This window comes from Papio anubis, chromosome 9 (genome assembly GCF_008728515.1).
Source record: "Papio anubis isolate 15944 chromosome 9, Panubis1.0, whole genome shotgun sequence".
Classification (NCBI taxonomy): Eukaryota; Metazoa; Chordata; class Mammalia; order Primates; family Cercopithecidae; genus Papio; species Papio anubis.
The window spans coordinates 119,533,673-119,551,490 of NC_044984.1; the positions used below are offsets into that span (position 1 = coordinate 119,533,673).

The following is a 17,818-nucleotide window of genomic DNA, read 5'->3' on the forward strand; positions in this document are numbered from 1 at the left end:
GAAACAGTTGAGGGGAGAGGGTTCTGAGCTCAGGCATTTGCCCCCACGGGGTAAGCTTTCCCTTGAACCTCGGGTCTGGGCCACTGGAGGGCACCTCGTACGTGGCTCCTCGAGGCCTGGTGAGGAGGGGCTGCGTAGACATGGCAGGGTGGCTTCATGCCCGCCACGGGGACCAGAGGTGGAAGAGAGGAGGAGATGGCGGAGGCCTTTTTGTTCCAGCAAGTGGTAGTTGGTGCGTGGCTTGTTACCATCTGTCAGGGTGTTCCCAGGGGCACCAGGAGGTACAAAGCATGTGTCCTGTCCTCCAGGAGTTGCAGTCTAGGTGGAGAGGTGAGACCCACCTGCAGGAAGGATGAGCTGTGACCACTGGGAGTGGGAGGGACAAGATGTGCCCAGGAGTTGACAGCAGGGCCTGGTTGTTTTCCCTGTAGGATCTGGGGAGGTGGCATCTGGGGGTGGCTTTGAGGTATGAGCAGGGTCTAGGGACAGCTGTGTGTGCAGGGCACATTCCGGAGCCTGAAGGGTGCTGCAGGCAAAGTGGTGGTTGGTGAGGGCCATGGTCTTCAGATCCGACTTGTCAGGCTCAGCTCTCAGCTGTGTGACCCTGTGCAAGGAATCTCTCTGAACCTTGTGTCTCCATCTGTAAAATGGAGATGAGATGGTACCTGTTTTAAGTCGTTCTTGCCTTGCTATAAAGAAATACCTGAGACTGGGTAATTTATAACAAAAGAGGTTTAATTGGCTCACGGTTCTGCAGGCTGTGCGAGAGGCATAGTGCCGGCATCTGCTTCTGGGGAGGCCATATGGAGCTTGTGATCATGGCGGAAGGGAAGTGGAGCGGGCACTTTACATGGGAAAGCAGGAGTGGAGGGAGGCGGGGGGCGGGGTGCCACACACTTTTCAATGACCAGGTCTCGTGTGAATTCACAGTGAGAACCCACTCATCACCAAGGAGATAGTCCGTGCCATTCACGAGGAATCCACCCTCATGATGCAGACGCCTCCCACCAGGCCTCACCTGCAGATTGGGAATTACATTTCAACATGAGATGAGGGTGGGGACAAACATCCACACTCTGTCAGCACCATCCTCTCAGGCTGGCTGGGAGGATTAAATAAGCCGCTGCTCTGCAAAGCGTGCACAGTCAGCTCTGAGTGATCCCGCCTGTCATTGTGCGGCTGCGGTGGGCTCTGTCCCCTGAAGCACCTGAGTCAGGATGGGCGGATCCTTCACAGGCAGGCCCAGGTGCCTGTCCCTGTGGACTGTGGGACCCTGCCGACCTTAATAAATTACAGTCAGGTGCCAGAGCCCAGCTTTATTTCATGCAACCTCGGATTTAGCGCCCCAGCTGTATGGATGGAGGCCATGACGCACGGAGGCTAGGAGGAAAACCAGACAGGGTTTACCAGCCCCCTGGTTGGCCTGGCTTTTATTTTTTTCTGAATAATATTCATCAGCAGTTGATATAAAATGAGGGCATCCGGCAGAATCGTGTTAGCCACTTCATTTAGTCCGATACAATGCACAAGCCCCCTGTTGACACCCCAGGGGCTGGACTCCCACTGCAGTCCGTCCTTTGATTGTGGATGCCACAGATAAAGCAGAATAGGGTACGTGTCCGTCTGTGGAGAACTGACGGGGGTCGGGGGAGCCACCCTGTGGGCTTTTCATTCTTAGAAGAGCTTTAACAAAGGTAATCGTTGTGTGCTGTGATTTATGGGCCATTTGAAAGAAAAGGCTTTTCTCCATGGGAAGTGTCTGATTAGTTTGGGCACTTTATAATGGGATTCTTACAGGAGGTAGAGGTGGGATGGAGTTTTCATTGGCTGTAAAGTTCCTCAGTGAATAGTTTTCCTGACACGCTGGAGCAGACGGCTTTGTTTGTTTCTTGCTTAGAGCTGAATTACTTTGGATGCCCTTTTTAAACCACCGTGTCTTCCCCAGGAGAAACCTTTATCTTTTAAGGGTGCACAGCAAAATTCTTCATTTTAGGATGTATGGCATTTGTATTTCAGAGTAACTATCCCTAGCAAATGGTTGCAGGCTGCGTTTAACTGATTCCCACCTCCTTCCCTGAAAGACAGTTCCATTTGTCATTTGAGTATAGGGCCAGTGTGTTCAGATGGGTGGTGCTGCTCATCTCAAAATAGAAAACCACCTTTTCCCAAGATGGCTTGTGGCTTCTGCAGCTGTTTCTAGTGCAGAAAACAAATCTTCTGTTTGTGTTGCCCCTTTGATGGTTCTTGGCCACCTACAGCAATGCTGCATGTCAGCTTTGGGGGTAAGCCCAGGCACACTTCCTGGGTGACAGTCAAAAGCTGGGATGAATTTTATTTGTTCTTGGACAGATATTTGTATCTTGCTATTGTAAACCTCAGGATCTAGTAAGTTAGTGATAACACATGGTATTTGCTGAGCGGTTCTCTGTCATGGAGCTGTGGTTTAGGAAATTGGCGCCACATCTGTAGGAAGGGCTCATTAATCTAGCATCTCCTCCTCTCCCATCTCCCCACGGGGGAAGCATCTTAATTCAGACCCACTTGGTAAGTGCTTCCTTTTGGTCGATCATTGGAAACAAAGCATTTGCCAATCAGGTGATGAACAGCAAACAAAGGACATGAGCTCAGAAGACTTCAAGGCCATTTCCAAAGCCTCCTTCAGCAGTGTTGGTACACACATGGCTTGTTCATTGTAAGTGATCCTTCTCCATGGTGGTTATGAAAACAAAAGATCCTCTAAAAGACAGCCCTTGGCCCTGTCAGCAGTGCTGATTAAGCAACTTGAAACCTTTACTCGATCAATGAGTTTTACTTCAATTAGCTTGAATCTCTGAGATCTGACTTCCTCTGCTGGTCCCAGAAAGTTTCCAAATCAGGCCACCATCCCCCTGGAATCCTGGCTTTTCTGGGGTAGAAACAGAGGGCAGTGCATGGGTGGAATCAGCGGGTCCGGTCCAGCATTCTGGGACGTTCATGGTGTGTTTCCCTGCTTTTCGGCCCACAGTGTGTTTCTGGACGACTTTCTTGCCACCGGCACCAGCGAGCAGGCCCCGCAGCTGGAGTTCGAGCAGCTGCCCTTCAGCCACCCACTGTTCATCATGTTTTCATCGGGCACCACGGGCGCACCCAAATGCATGGTGCATTCCGCTGGGGTAGGTCTCTGGGGAAAGCTCTGCAGGGGCCTCCTGTTGTCTGTTTGCTCCAACAGGGCCTCCCAGCTGATGATGGCAGCGTTGGGGTTGTCAGACTGCACCCCATTCCCGGAGAGTCCAACATGCAGCTTCTCTCCAAGTGGGGTGCTGCGCGGAGATCCGGCACTGGGCCCAGGGCAGTGGAGAGCTGCCACTTCAGGGACTGGGATGGCACCTACCACCATGGTGACAGGCTTGGAGGTCACTGTACAGTGCAGTGTGCCTTGGGGGCGGGGGGTGCGCTGGCTGAACCAGCTACATTCACCCTGCAGGTCCAGACCAGCTGGAGGATTGTGAACTCAGTAGGTGGGCCCTGCCACCTATTTTAAAAAGAACGAATCAGAATAGACAAGAATAGATAATATTAGCACAGTGCCAGGTGCAGTGGCTCACGCCCATAACCCCAGCACTTTGGGAACCTGAGGCGGGCAGATTGCTTTGAGCCCAGGAGTTTGAGACCATCCTGGCCAATATGGCAAAACCCCATTTCTACTAAAAAATACAAAAATTGGCTGGACATGGTGGCACATGCCTGTAGTCTGAGCTACTCGAGAGGCTGAAGTGGGACAATTGTCTGAACCCAGGAGGCAGAGGTTGCAATGAGCTGAGATCGTGCCACTGCACTCCAGCTGGCAACAGAGCCAGACTCTGTCTCAAAAAATAAAAGTAAAATAAAATGTTAGCACAGAATAGACTCATAAGAGGTATGGGTGTTGTTTTGTGAAGCTGTCATTATGTGGAGTGGATGTGTGCACGTGCCAGGGGCCTTGTAAAACTTACATCTGACCGTGGGTTGTGGTAAAATATTTGAAAGCCACTGGTTAGGTTATTAGAAGGCTAGGTTACTAGGTTATTAGGTTATTATTAGAGTCTAATTAACTGAGAAAGAGCCTACCTGTGCTGTGAGTCTGTTAGGGCTGCCATAACAAAATACCACAGGCTGTGTGGCTTCAACACCAAGGTGCCACCCGGTTGTTCTTGTCTGAGGCCTCGCGCCTTGGCTTGTGTCCTCATGTGGTCTTTCACGTGACATCCCTGGTATCTCCCTGTATGTGTCCAAGCTTCTTCTCCTGAGGACCCCAGTCAGATCGGATCTGGGCCTGCTCTGACAGCCTCATTTAAATTCCGTCACCTTTTAAAGGCCCATTTAGTCACATTCTGAGATACTGGGGATTAGAACTTCAATATATGAATTTTGGGGGTACATAGTTCAGCCCATGACACATGCTTTTAATATTTCTTATTTCGCCAAAAGTCTAACTTTATTAAAGCACCTGAAATAATATGTTAATACTATGTAATAGAATTTATACGTATAGGTTAGTGACTTTTAACCTTTTATTTATTTGTTTATTTACTTTTTTGAGATGGAGTCTTGATCTGTCACCCAGCTGGAGTGCAGTGGTGCGACCTTGGCTCACTGCAACCTTCGCCTCCTGGGCTTAAGCAATCCTCCCCACCCAGCCTCCCACGCAGCTGGGACCATAGGCATGTACCACTATGCCCTACTTGTTTTTTTTTTTTTTTTTTTCTGTAGAGATCGGGTTTTGCCATGTTACCCGGGCTGGTCTCAAACCCCTGGGCTCATGTAATCCACTTGCTTTGGCCTCCGAAAGTGCTGGGATTACAGATGTGAGCCACCAGGCTCAACCAAACCTTTTATTTTTGAAAAAAATAAAATACCTAGAGAACCGATAGAAAAGTGGCAAGAATAGTAAGCTCCATGGCACCCTTCAGCTGGATTCTTCCATTGTTAACATTCTGTTTTTAATATTTTCAATGTCATTTTTTTTTTTTGAGACAGTTTCTCACTTTGTTGCCCAGACTGTAGTGCAGTGGTGTGATCATGGCTCACTGCAACCTCTACCTCCTGGGCCCAAGCAATCTCTCACCTCAGTCTTCCAAGTACGTAGGACTACAGGCACATGCTACTTTTTCATTTTTGTGGAGATGGGGTCTTGCTACGTTCCCCAGGCTGGTCATGAACTCTTGGGCTCAAGTGATCCTCTCGCCTTGGCCTCTTGAGTGCTGGAATTATAGGCATGAGCCACTGTGCCTGATGTCAACATCAATTTTTAACATGTCCTAACAGCTTCTTTTGCCTTCTTTCTCTCTCTCAGCATATATACACATGTTGTTAGTTTGCTTTTTGCTGAACTCGTTGGAGTACGTCGGAGCCGTAATGATCTTTCACTCTTTAATATTTCAGCACGTATCTCCCAAGAACAAAAACGTTCTCTTACAGAAGTGTAACATGCTCATCAAATTCAGGAAGGTTGACGTTGGTGCAGTGCTGTCCCCTAATCTACGGTCCACACTCAGGTCGCCAGTTTCCCAATAGTGTGCTAGCAGCTCAGGTGGTGGCACGTCAGTCGTCAGGTCTCCTGCACGTCCTTGGGTCTGGAACAGTTCCTCGGGCTTCTTCGTCTTTCGTGACACTGACATTTTCAAAGAGCCCAGGCTCCTGGTTTGGCAGAATGGCTCTCTTTGGGTCTGACTGGTGTCTCCTCGTGGTTAGGTCCAGGTTATGCAGCTTTGGTGGGAACACCCTGGAAATGGGTATTGTTTTCTTCTCCGTGCATCTATCGGGGGGTGGGGGGACACAACGTCAGTGTATTTCATTTTTGTGATTTCACTAGGCCAGTCTTCAGAAATGAAATGCCTGGATCAATGTGGTGCTTTGCTTTTTTTTTTTTTTTTTTTTTTTTTTTGAGATGGAGTCCCAGCATTGTCACCTGGGCTGGAGTGAAGTGGCACAATCTTGGCTCACTGCAACCTCTGCCCCCGGGTTCAAGTGATTCTCCTACCTCAGTGTCCTGAGTAGCTAGGATTACAGGTGCCCACCACCATGGCTGGCTAAGTTTTTTTTTTTTTGTATTTTTAGTAGAGATAGGGTTTCACTATGTTGGCCAGGCTGGTCTCCAACTCCTGACATTGTGATCCGCCCTCCTCGGCCTCCCAAAGTGCTGGGTTTACAGGTGTGGGCCACCGTGCCCGGTTGAATGTAGTTCTTTTCTAGTAACTGCTATCACGTCTTACTTTCTCTGATCCTCCTCTGCCCCTGGGCTTGATAAGAGAGCTTCTTGTTGAATCCTTACCTTGCACTTAGACTTCTCCTGGGGCAGTCTGTGAGAGTCAGGATGCTCGCTCCATGCTGTGGCTCTCACCCTCAAGCTGCTCTAGCTCTCCTCTGGGCCAGCTCTTCAGCTCTCCCCATAGCTCATTTCCCCGTTTCCCTTTCAGTTGGCTCAGCCCACAGGGAGGAGAAAAATCCACCATATCTTGGTCAAACATTCTGATCACCACTTTTCCCCCCAAACTCAGAAGAAGAGAATTCTCCTAGTGGAGAAACCTTTGCTTGATAAGACAGTGGCATTTGAAAAGGAGATATACAGGTTCCTTTATTCTAGCTCATTTAGCTTTTACAGATGTTCCCTCTACCTAGAAGCAGTTCGAATCCCTTCTGTAAAAAGGAAACATTTATACTGGAATCATTTGAAAGCCCTATTAGGCTTTTTACAGAGTCTTTTCATCAGAATGTGGAAAGGAGTCAATGTGGCTTCATCATCACCTAGATCTGGATTCACTGAAGGTCTTGTTGTAGGCTGTGATATAGATCCGAAGGTCCAAGAGCCTGTCCACACAGGTTAATTCTCAAGAAACCCGGGAGTGGGAGCAAGGGGCTGATGTTAGTGGTGGGGGGCAAAGGCCTTATTTCTGGCAGTTACACTGGCTCAACCGAGTTGCCTCTTTGTAGGCCGAGAGCTGTCCTGTCACTCAAATAATCTGATTTTATGAAAGCCAGCTGGGGTGTGTTCACAGTATGAGGTATAGTTGGAATCGCATTTTCCCTCTGAAAGGGCAGCCCTCGTGCACCTGGGCGCAGGTCTGTTAATAAGCCACCGAGATGAGCATTTTTAGAAATCTTGCAGACAAGGGCGGGAGCGGGTGTATGTGGCCAAACAAGACATTTTAGGATAAATGGAAATGTGTAACTGTACTTTTATTTTTAGTGCTCTTTGCATAGTGCATGTCATTTTTTTTAAGAGGGGCATAAAATGTATTAGATATAATATAGCTTGCTCATAAAATGATCATGCCTGATATATTTAGAGTGTGGAAAAATCAGGAAAAACTATATGTACCCCATCTTCACTGGGTTCTTGCATCTCTGGAGAAGTGACTAAGCATCTTGCTCGTTTTCTAGTGTTATCTTGACCAGAAACTTGAAAACAGTGAGGCAACATAGGCCAGAGTCCCAGGGGCTCATAATCTTCCCGATTTAGTGGGGTGGGGATTATTTTACTGGTTTGTTGGTAAGTCCATGAAGGGTGTCAGAAAGTGGTTCCCCGTTCTCTTCCTTTACATGAAATTACTCTCCGGCGCTGAGACCCAGGAAACCATGCCGTTTATGCTGCCTTACCCTCAGGGAAAGCATTCAGACTTGACCATAAATATTTAAGAATTAAGGGAAAAACGATGGATGTAACTTGTTAAGATTCACACAGAGAAATCATTGGGAGAGGAGGAGGGCCCATTGTTCGTTTTGTGCCGTCTGAGAGAATGAGGCTAATGAACCACTGAACGAATGCGGGCTTGTAGCTCCGCTGTGCTCTCAGCAGACCACGTGGGTGAAGCTGCAGAGTTAAATGCTAATTTCAAGTGAAAAAGAAAATGGGAGAGGGATTTGCCACAGGCTCGTAGAATCAGAGTTCCCTGTCCTTTAAGTGGATTCGTGGAAAGATTTAGTTCGTGGAGACAGTTCCTGAAAAGTTTGTCACCCCCAAATTATTGCCTACCCACTGCCCATGAGAACAGAGTGTCATGGAACTTTCTAAGAAGCTTTTGAGTGCCTGGGGAAGGGAAGGGGAGGCTGTCTCTTGACCCTCAATGGGGATTCTTGTTAAACTCCACCCTGCAGCTCAGCTTCCAGAGCCTGGAGGCAGTCTCGGGGGACTGCAGAAAAGGGCAGTGCATTAGTCTGTTTTCATGCTGCTGATGAAGACATACTGAGGGCCAGGCGCGGTGGCTCACGCTTGTAATCCCAGCACTTTGGGAGGCCAAGGTGGGCAGATCACAAGGTCAAGAGATCAAGACCAGCCTGGCCAACATGGTGAAACCCCGTCTCTACTGGAAATAAAAAATTAGCTGGGCGTGGTGGTGTGCGCCTGTAGTCCCAGCTACTCGGGAGGCTGAGGCTGGAGAATCGCTTGAACCTGGGAGGTGGAGGTTGCAGTGAGCCGAGATTGCACTGCCGCACTCCAGCGTGGTGACAGAGCAAGACTCTCTAAAAAAAAAAAAAAGACATACTGAGACTGGGCAATTTACAAAAGAAAGGTTTAATGGACTTAACAGTTCCACGTGGCTGGGGAGCCCTCACAATCATGGCAGAAGGCGAGGAGGAGCAAGTCACGTTTTACCTGGATGGCAGCAGGCAAAGAGAGAGAATGAGAACCAAATGAAATGGGTTTCCCCTTATGAGACCATCAGCTCTCATGAGACTGATTCACTACCGTGAGAATAGTATGGGAGAAACTGCCCCCATGATTCAATTATCTCCCACCTTGTCCCTCCCACAACATGTGGGAATTATGGGAATACAATTCAAGATGAGATTTGGATGGGGATGTGGAGCCAAACCGTATCAGGCAGCATCTACCCGTCTGCCTGGCAGTCTCTGGAGGCTTCAGTTGTAGCTGTGTGTGGGCCAGGTGGCGGTTGCCTGTTCGGGATGGACTCTGGAATAAGAATTTTGGCTCCTGAATGGGAGCCTGTGTTGGATAGGATTGTTCCTGTTGAGCTCTTAAAGGGATCGTCTCCTGCAACTGGCTTTTGGAAGCTTTTTCCTTGGGTATGATGAGGGCCTTCATGACTGGGTTTTAATACACAAGTCCTTGCTTCAGCCCTCTAGGCCCTCCACGACCAGAAGCACCTTTGTCATGAGCCAGAGGCTCACATCTGTGGACCAGACTGAAGGGCAGTGGTCACTGAAGGGGCAGCATGCCGTCTGTCCTCAGGATCTTGTACAAGATCTGTTGGAAAGATAGGAAAACCGAGGCTGGGAGTGTGGAGTGACGGGTGCAGGGGCTGCTGGCTCTGCTGTCTTTGTTGTGCCTGGCGATGGGAAGCTTCCTCTCCTCCCTGCCCCTGCCGGACACACAGAGTTGCTTGGAACAAGTGTGTTCTGGGCAGTGGAAGATTATATAGTTGTAAACAGACATGAGGGAGCTCCTGGCATGCCAAGGAAGATGTCCCAGGTATGCTGTTGGGTGGAAAAGGCAAAGTGTGGGACACTGGCTCACAATGAACAAAATGGTGTTAATAAATATGTGCTGGCATCAGCAAGAAAGACATTCACAGGAAACTGCTAGGACTGGCTGCCTCTGGGGAGAGCTGGGTATAAGACAGAGAGAGAGGACGGCTTTTCATAGTATCTGCTTCAGAGTTCTGGACCGTGCAAATATAGTGCCGATTAAGCACCAAAACTGAAGGTAATAGTGTATAGTGGGTGGGAGGGAGCGGGTCTGCTTGGGTGTTTTAGCCAGAAGCAGGGTCTTGTGCTGTCCGCTCAGCTGAGGCATTCCTGAACTCCGATCTTGAACGTGAGTCCCAGCTACAGTCTTGCTCTGTTGCCAGCGCCCCACCCCCACCACATCCCCCTCACCCCCGTGTTCCCTGTTCCCCATGAGGCTGGGCTAGCACCTGTCCTGCAAGGGTTAGGCCCTGGTCTTTTGCTCGTTGACTCTCTTCTCAGTAAGGGTCACTTCTGTTCTGCCTGAAACTGGTGGGCCTCCGTGGTACCCTTGATGTCCTGGGCACTGAGAGCTTGAGGGCAGACAGGATTGTCAGGGTTTTCCTCTCCAGACTACAAGCCACGCTTAGCTCTTGGGGCAGAGGGATATGGGGGCATGGCTCATCACAGGGGAGAGCGGGGAGCCTCCCAAGTCTGCTTCTCCCAGGAAGGAAAATGGGAATCTGCTGGGGCTTCTTCCTGGCAGCATCTGAGTGGCGCGTGGGCCAGGTACCAGGTTCCTGGTACTGTATGCCTAACAGAGAGCACCCACTCCTCGTGTCTACCCTGCAGGGCACCCTCATCCAGCATCTGAAGGAGCATCTGCTGCACGGCAACATGACCAGCAGTGACATCCTCCTGTGCTACACCACGGTAAGGGCTTCCCCAAGATGCTGGCCTGTGCTATACCACAGTAGGGGCTTCCCCGGACACCAGCCCATGACACATGGTAAAGGCTTCCCTGGGCACTGGCCTGTGCTGAACTGTGGTGAGAGCTCCCCCAGCGCACGGTGTCGAGTTGGCCTGCTCTTCCACAGCTTGCAATCAGCAGCTTGGAATCCACATGGAATCCACAGCTGGTCACAGAGAGCCGGGAGGGGCGTCTCAACAGTCACACATCAAAAACACACCCAAGGTCACCACTCCTGAGTCTGTGTGAGATCCCAGGGGTCCGTCCCCTGCACTGGTGTATGTGTGAGGTCCCAGGAGTCTGTCCCCCCTCCTCCATCTGTGTGCAGTCCCAGGGGTCTATCCCCACTCCTGCATCTATGTGAGGTCCCGGGACCACTGGGACCTCACATGGCTGTGGAATCCAGGCCATGAAACCAGAACTCAACTCAAGGTGTTGGAGGGCTTCCTGCCCGTGCTGAGCACTGAAAGACAGAAGGTTAGGACAAGTTAAAGCACGTGTATTTTACCCCAGAGGAGAACTGAAAACATCAAGAGCTTCCAGAATGATCTAGCTACAGGTCCTGAGTGGTGCTTCTGTGCCGAGTTTGTTTGTTTGTTTGTTTTTGTTTGTTTTTGAGATGAAGTCTAGCTCTGTCGCCCAGGCTGGAGTGCAGTGGCTCGATCTCAGCTCACTGCAATCTCTGCCTCCTGGGTTCAAGGGATTCTTCTGCCTCAGCCTTGAGTAGCTGGGACTACAGGCACGCGCCACCATGCCCAGCTAATTTTTTGTATTTTTAGTGGAGATGGGGTTTCACCATGTTGACCAGGCTGGTCTCGAACTCCTGACCTCATGATTCACCTGCCCCAGCCTCCCAAAGTGCTGGGATTACAGGCGTGAGCCACCGCCCCTGGCATGCTGAGTTTTTATGCTGAGTGGAATGCAGCAGGCACATGCCTGACCTGTGAGGTCGATGCCCAGGGCCCTTCTGTACCCCTTGTGAGAGACTCCCTGGGACTGCCCACAGATGCAGGAGCAGGGACGGACACCTGGGACCTCACACAGGTGCAGGAGAGTGTCAGACCCCCGGGACTGCACACAGATGCAGGAGTGGGGACAGACCCCCAGGACCTCACATAGATGCAGGAGTGGGGACAGACCCCTGGGACTGCACACAGATGGAGGAGGGGGGACAGACTCCTGGGACCTCACACATACACCGGTGCAGGGGACGGACCCCTGGGATCTCACACAGACTCAGGAGTGGTGACCTTGGGTGTGTTTTTGATGTGTGACTATTGAGAGACCCCTCCCGGCTCTCTGTGACCAGCTGTGGATTAATAAGGGGCTTGGGACAAAGATTCGGGTTTCTTTCAGCTGCAGGGATTTGCTCTACAACCCACCCCTGTCCCCAGTCCCTAATGTAGAATACTGGTGCTAGCCCCACCCCCACCAATGGTCCCTTGTGTGCCGCATCCTTTCTCAAATATTTCTGAGCAGGAATCTCGGCCAGCAGCATCAGTGCAGTGTCCTTAAGGAGTTGCAGAAAGCTCCCAGCAGCTACGATGATGTAGGATTCAGCTGCTTCCCTGGGACACGGCAATTTAAAATGGGAGCCTCTTGTATTGAGAGTAAAGATACAATGGAAAGAACTCAAAAATTTGGAGCAGTTTTCTCAGAGGCATTTCATTTTTACTGGAAGGATCCTGCCCACTAAGAATCAGGCAGTTAGATTTTTCTTGGAGCAGCTTGACCCCACCTGGGTTCTTTTTTTTTGGAGACGGAGTCTTGCTCTGTTGCCCAGGCTCGAGTACAGTGGTGCGATCTCAGCTCACTGCAAGCTCTGCCTCCCGGGTTCATGCCATTCTCCTGCCTCAGCCTCCTGAGTAGCTGGGGCTACAGGCGCCCACCACCACGCCCAGCTAATTTTTTGTGTTTTTAGTAGAGACAGGGTTTCACCGTGTTAGCCAGGATGGTCTCGATCTCCTGACCTCGTGATCCGCCCGTCTCGGCCTCCCAGAGTGCTGGGTTTACAGGCATGAGCCACCGTGCCTGGCCTCCCCCCCGCACCTGGCCTCCCCACCTGGGTTCTAACAGCAGCCTCCGTGGCAGTTGTTTCATGTCCTGCAGCCCTGGGCCCAGCCTGTACTGTGACCCACTCTCCCTCCCTCCCTTCTCCTCCCTTCCTTACCCTTCCTTCCCTTTCTTTCCCCTCCCTTCCCCTCCCTACCCCTCCCTTTCCCATTTTCCCTTTACCTTTTGTCACCCTTTTTCCCTTTGCCTTTCTTCTTTTCTTTTGACAGAGTCTCACTCTGTTGCTCAGCCTAGCGTGCAGTGGTGATCATGGCTCACTGCAGCCTCAAACTCCTGGGCTCAAGTAATCCTCCCACCTCAGCCTCCAAGTGGCTGAGACCACAGGTGTACTCCACCATGCCTGGCTAATTAAAAAAAATTTTTTTTTCTAGAGGCCAGGCATGGTGGCTCATGCCTGTAATCCCAACACTTTGGGAGGATGAGGTAGGGGGATCACTTGAGGTCAGAGTTCAGGACCAGCCTGGCCAACATGGTAAAACCCTGTCTCTACTAAAAATACAAAAAAGTTAGCCAGGTGTGGTGGTGGACACCTGCAATCCCAGCTACTTGGGAGGCTGGGGTGGGAGGATCGCTTGAACCCAGGAGGCAGAGATTGCAGTGAGCTGAGATTGTGCCACTGCACTCCAGCCTCGGTGACAGAGTGAGACTCCGTCTCAAAAAAAAAAAAAAAGTTGTTTTTCCATAGAGACCAGGTCTCACTGAGTTACCCAGGCTGGTCTCAACCTCCTGAGCTCAAGTGATCTTCCCACCTTGCCTTGCAAAATGCTGGGATTACAAGGCCAACAGGCCTTGACTCAACTTTTAGCAGCTTTGTTGGACAATGAGGTGGCCAGGAATGCTATGCTGCTTGGGGCTTCCAGGCACTGGTTTCCTCTTTGGGGAACGGTTCCTCAATAAAAGAAACTGAATAAGTACATTAAGACCTGTTCAGAAAGCAGCTCAATGGCCAGGCACAGTGGCTCATGCCTGTAATCCCAGCATTTTGTGAGGCTGAGGCAGGAGGATCCCTTGAGGTCAGGAGTTCAAGACGAGCCTGGACAACAAAGTGAGACCTCATCTACAAAAAATAAAAAAATTAGCTGGGTGTGGTGGCTCACATCTGTGGTCCCAGCTATATGGGAGGCTGAGGCAGGAGGATCACTTGAGGTTAGGAAGTCGAGGCTGTAGTGAGCTCTGATTGTGCCACTGCACTCCAGCCTAGGTGACAGAGTGAGACCTTGTCTCGGGGAGAAAAAAAAAAAGGAAGAAAGCAACTCAACTAAATGGAGACCTTTGGCTGTGTCCTCGTGCCCTCTGCCTTTGTGCATGGGAAGTAGGTGTGGGTGGGCCTTCCAGGGGACGTTGGTTTTGGGTCACTCTAGCCCACGTGATTTGGGGACAGCCCTAGGCTGTGGCAGGCAGGAGGCAGGTTCCTGACACCATTCATCATGGATGAACAATGTCTTGGGGATGGTTCCGTGTCAGTCCGGACCTCATTCTGTTTCATGGCTGCGCAATGGCTGCCGTCGTACTGCTGGGGGCCAGGTGCTGTTCAGAACGCCTCATGTGGGTTCAGTGACTGTGTAGGAGTGTCAGTAGCAAGTGTGCACCTCCTGTGACCTTTCTTGTGTTGATAACACCTACATTGCTTTGTCTCTGTCACCAGTAAGGGTGCAGCAGACGTTCTGTGACGCGTCTTCATGCACACGTGTGAATATGTCTGTGCGATCCATTCTTAGATGTGGAGTTGCTGGACCAGAATGTCCTGCATTTGAAATGGGCAGTTAGCGCCAACCTGTGGCTCCATCTTAGACGGTTTCCCAGGGACATAGGAAGCTGAGCGGGCAGCGCTTGGGGGAGCTGCCTAGCGCCCACTGAAGCCGCACCCCTCCTGTCTTTGCAGGCCGGCTGGATGATGTGGAACTGGATGGTGTCCATTCTGGCCACAGGAGCGGCCATGGTCTTGTATGATGGCTCCCCGCTGGTGCCCACGCCCAACGTGCTCTGGGACCTGGTTGACAGGATAGGGTAGGTACCAAGATGCCGTGCTCAAAGCAAGGGACAGGCAGCACCGGGAAGGCTCCTTGGGATCAGATGCAGAGTCCTGCCTGCCTTCGGGGCAGTCTCCGGAATGCTCTGCCTTTGTGGACGCCCCGTCTCCAAGAGGAGGGTGTGGCAGGTGTCAGAAGCAGAAGGTGAAACTGTTAAGAAGGGAGGGACGCCAAGGGCCAGGGCTCTTCCCTTCAGAGTGAGGGCTGAGAAAAATCCTATGGGCAGCGTGCGATCTCATTTCTTTTAAGAATCTATTTCTATTTTTAGGATTGCTTTTTCGTAGAAATTGTATGTATCGTAAGGCACGCAGGATGGTATTTTGCTGTGTATACACGTAGTGAAATGAGTACTGCAGTCAGGCAAATTCGCATTTGCATCTCCTCACACAGTTACCTTTTTGTTTTTAGCAAGGAGAGCACCTGAAATGGACTCTCTTATCAAAGTTCCAGCACTTACACAGTACGGTGTTGTCAGCTGCAGTCACTGGGCTGTGCATTGATCTTATTTCTCTAGTTGTGGCATTTCCCAGCAAAAGGAGGAAAACTGAGGGCCGCTTAGAGTCCTGTTTCACACAGGTTCTGCAGACTCAGGAGTGAGATTGTATTCATCCATTTTCATACTGCTATGAAGAAATACCCGACAGTGGGTAATTTATAAAGAAAAAGAGGTTGAATGGACTCAGAGTTTCACGTGGCTGGGGAGGCCTCATAATCATGATGGAAAGTGAATGAGGAGCAAAGGCATGTCTTAGATGGCAACAGGCAAGAGAGCATGTGCAGGAGAACTGTCCTTTATAAAACCATCAGATCTCATGAGACTTACTCACTATCGAGAGAGCAGCTCGGGAAAAACCTGCCACCATGATTCAATTACCTCCCACTAGGTCCCTCCTATGACACGCAGGGATTATAGGAGCTACAGTTCAAGATGAGATTTGGGTGGGGACAGCTAAAACATATCAGAGATGAAGTGAGGTGAAGGCCGAATGCACAGGGGAGGTGTGTGGATAAGTTCGTGAGGGGTGGGTGCAGAACCTGTGACTGGGGGGGCTGCGTTTGGATTTCCTGCCACCTTTGTCCTGAACCCATTGGCACAAGGAGAGCTCTGTTTGTCCCTAGTCATCCCTGGGGGCTGGCAGCCACCTGTCTTCTAGGGTCACCTCATCATAACTGCACTGAGTGCTTCCTGGGGCCCCTGGAGGTGGTCACTTCTTTCCTGTGGTCCTGGCTGGACAGTAGACAGGAATCCCATGAGCAGTGGCAGGAGCCAGTTAGGAGAGACACACTGAGTACCCTCCTGGTGCCTGAGAATTATGCAAATGGGGATAGGTGCAGGGGTCCCTGCTGCTGCCCCCCGCCCCCATCATCATCATCATTAGAAGGCATCAGGAGATCCAGTCTCTTCAGCACTTCGCTGATGAATTAATCACAACTGGCTAGCGTGTTCTGGCCACGGTGGTCTTGGTCACCCTTGGCCTAATGACAGTGTTTCTAGAGATAAGAATATAGAAGTCGCCAGAGCTTCAGGGGCCCAGAAACAACCATGCTCTGAAGTGTGCTAATTACTCTATGTCTGAATCTGTTCATGGGGCGAACAGGAGCCACTCATGTTTTTAAATCCTTGGCCATTAACATTTTAATTATAACTTGGCCTGCGTAATATTTAAATCCTGACATTTGGCTCACAATCTTAGTGAGGAAGGCTATTTCCTAATGAGATGGTTTCCAGCAAAAGGTTAATCAAATCCCTGGGAACTTCAGATGGCTTTAGAATCTTTACCCTTTTACCCTCAAGCCAGGCTCCAGGTGGAGGAACTTTTATTGGTGTGTTGGAGAGGCATGCACTGGGTCGGGGGTTACTGGAGAGGGAAATGTACATCATTGGGGCCCGGTGCTAATGAGATGCAGGGATGAAGCGTCCCAGGGAGACCCTGCTCTGTGTGTGCATGGGTGTGAGTCTGCGTGTGTGCACAAGTGTATGTGAAAGTGTGTGTGCGTGCACGGAGCGTGATCATGTGAAAGGGGGTGTGGGAGTGCATATGTGCATGAGTGTGTGCACATACATGTGAGAGTGCAAGTGAGCGCATGGATGTGTGTGCATGTATAGGTGGGTGTGTGTGTGTGTGCATGCAGCTGTGAATGTTTGCTGTACATGTGGATGCATGTGTGCCTTGTGTATGTGTGCATGTGCCTGTGCGCACGCGTACATGTGCGAGTGTTCACAGCACGGTGGCTGGTTCCGTGCCATAATCACGGGCCCTAGGTTGGCCAGAGCACTGAGGCTGACTGAGGTGTGGTCATGCTGTCACAGGGCTTCCTCTGGAAGTGGCCTTCGCCCTGCCTGGGAGAGCCTCCTGTGCAGTTTGGCGAGGCAGGTGTGACTCCGCACCTGGGCAGGGGCTGCCGGTGAGGGGCTCTTGGAAGGATGCGGGCCTTAAACCACTGCACTGGTCGCCACCAGCAGTGAGAGGGAGCAGGTGCTGGGAGGGAAGGACACTTCAGCTCGGTTCTGTCCACCTCCTGGAAACTGAATGCTGTGCAGCAGTTGAAAGCAGTCACGGCAAACCCTGTTTTGTGGCAAGAGGTGTGCGGGGCAGGCACAGTCCTCGTGGTGCTGTCTCAGTGCCTCTGCTTAAAACCCACGTCTGTTAGTAAATGTGGGGTGAGATCTCTATTGATTACCGGCATGTCAGCTCCCAGCCTTATTGACATCTTTGATCAAAGAGCATTTATTTTGTAGCCACAGACAAGATAATTTTAAAAGGTGAATTTTCTTCTTCACAGGGGTGTGTTTCTGGGTTCTAGTGAGGGGACTATTCTGGATGGAATTAGGGCCAGGACCCTGGGGACTTTGTCCAGTTTGCTAGTAGCGGGGCAGGCGTGGACGTTGTCTGGGTTGCCCGGTTTTGCCTGTCTCTGAATGGTGGTTCTAGAGGGCAGGGGCCTCGCGGGTGAGCAGGCTTGTCCTTCTAAGGAAGTGCATGGGTTGGACGGCACTTTGCCAGGATCTACACCCAGTGTGTGCTGGACTGCATGCTGTGAGCCAAGCTCCCTGCTGGGTCCTGGGGGCTACACAGCAGCAACCAGGGGTCAGCACGCTCTGTCCTCATGGGGCTGGTACTGGGAGGGGGAAGGTAAGGAAAAGAGAGGCCAACCTCAGACTCTGAGGAGTGCCGTCAGAGACCTGGGGTCAGGGAGTCCTCAAGAGGTCTTGACATTTGGGCTGAGGCTGGAAGGTTCAGGAACTACTTTTGCACAACTGGGGACGTGTGCTTCCGGCAGAGGGAACCACCAGGAGGTGGGCCTAAGATCCCCGTGTTGT

At 51.0% G+C, this 17,818-nt stretch overlaps 1 protein-coding gene across 1 annotated transcript in view; it reads left to right on the forward strand.

Annotated features, from left to right (window-relative positions):
* The window catches only part of AACS (acetoacetyl-CoA synthetase), an 80,576-nt gene that overhangs the window by 40,850 nt on the left and 21,908 nt on the right, over nucleotides 1-17,818 (forward strand). Inside the window, exons 8-10 of the mRNA XM_031650921.1 lie at nucleotides 3,005-3,152; nucleotides 10,276-10,356; nucleotides 14,349-14,473. Of these exons, the coding sequence (XP_031506781.1) occupies nucleotides 3,005-3,152; nucleotides 10,276-10,356; nucleotides 14,349-14,473 (354 nt within the window). The remainder of the gene's footprint in view (nucleotides 1-3,004; nucleotides 3,153-10,275; nucleotides 10,357-14,348; nucleotides 14,474-17,818) is intronic.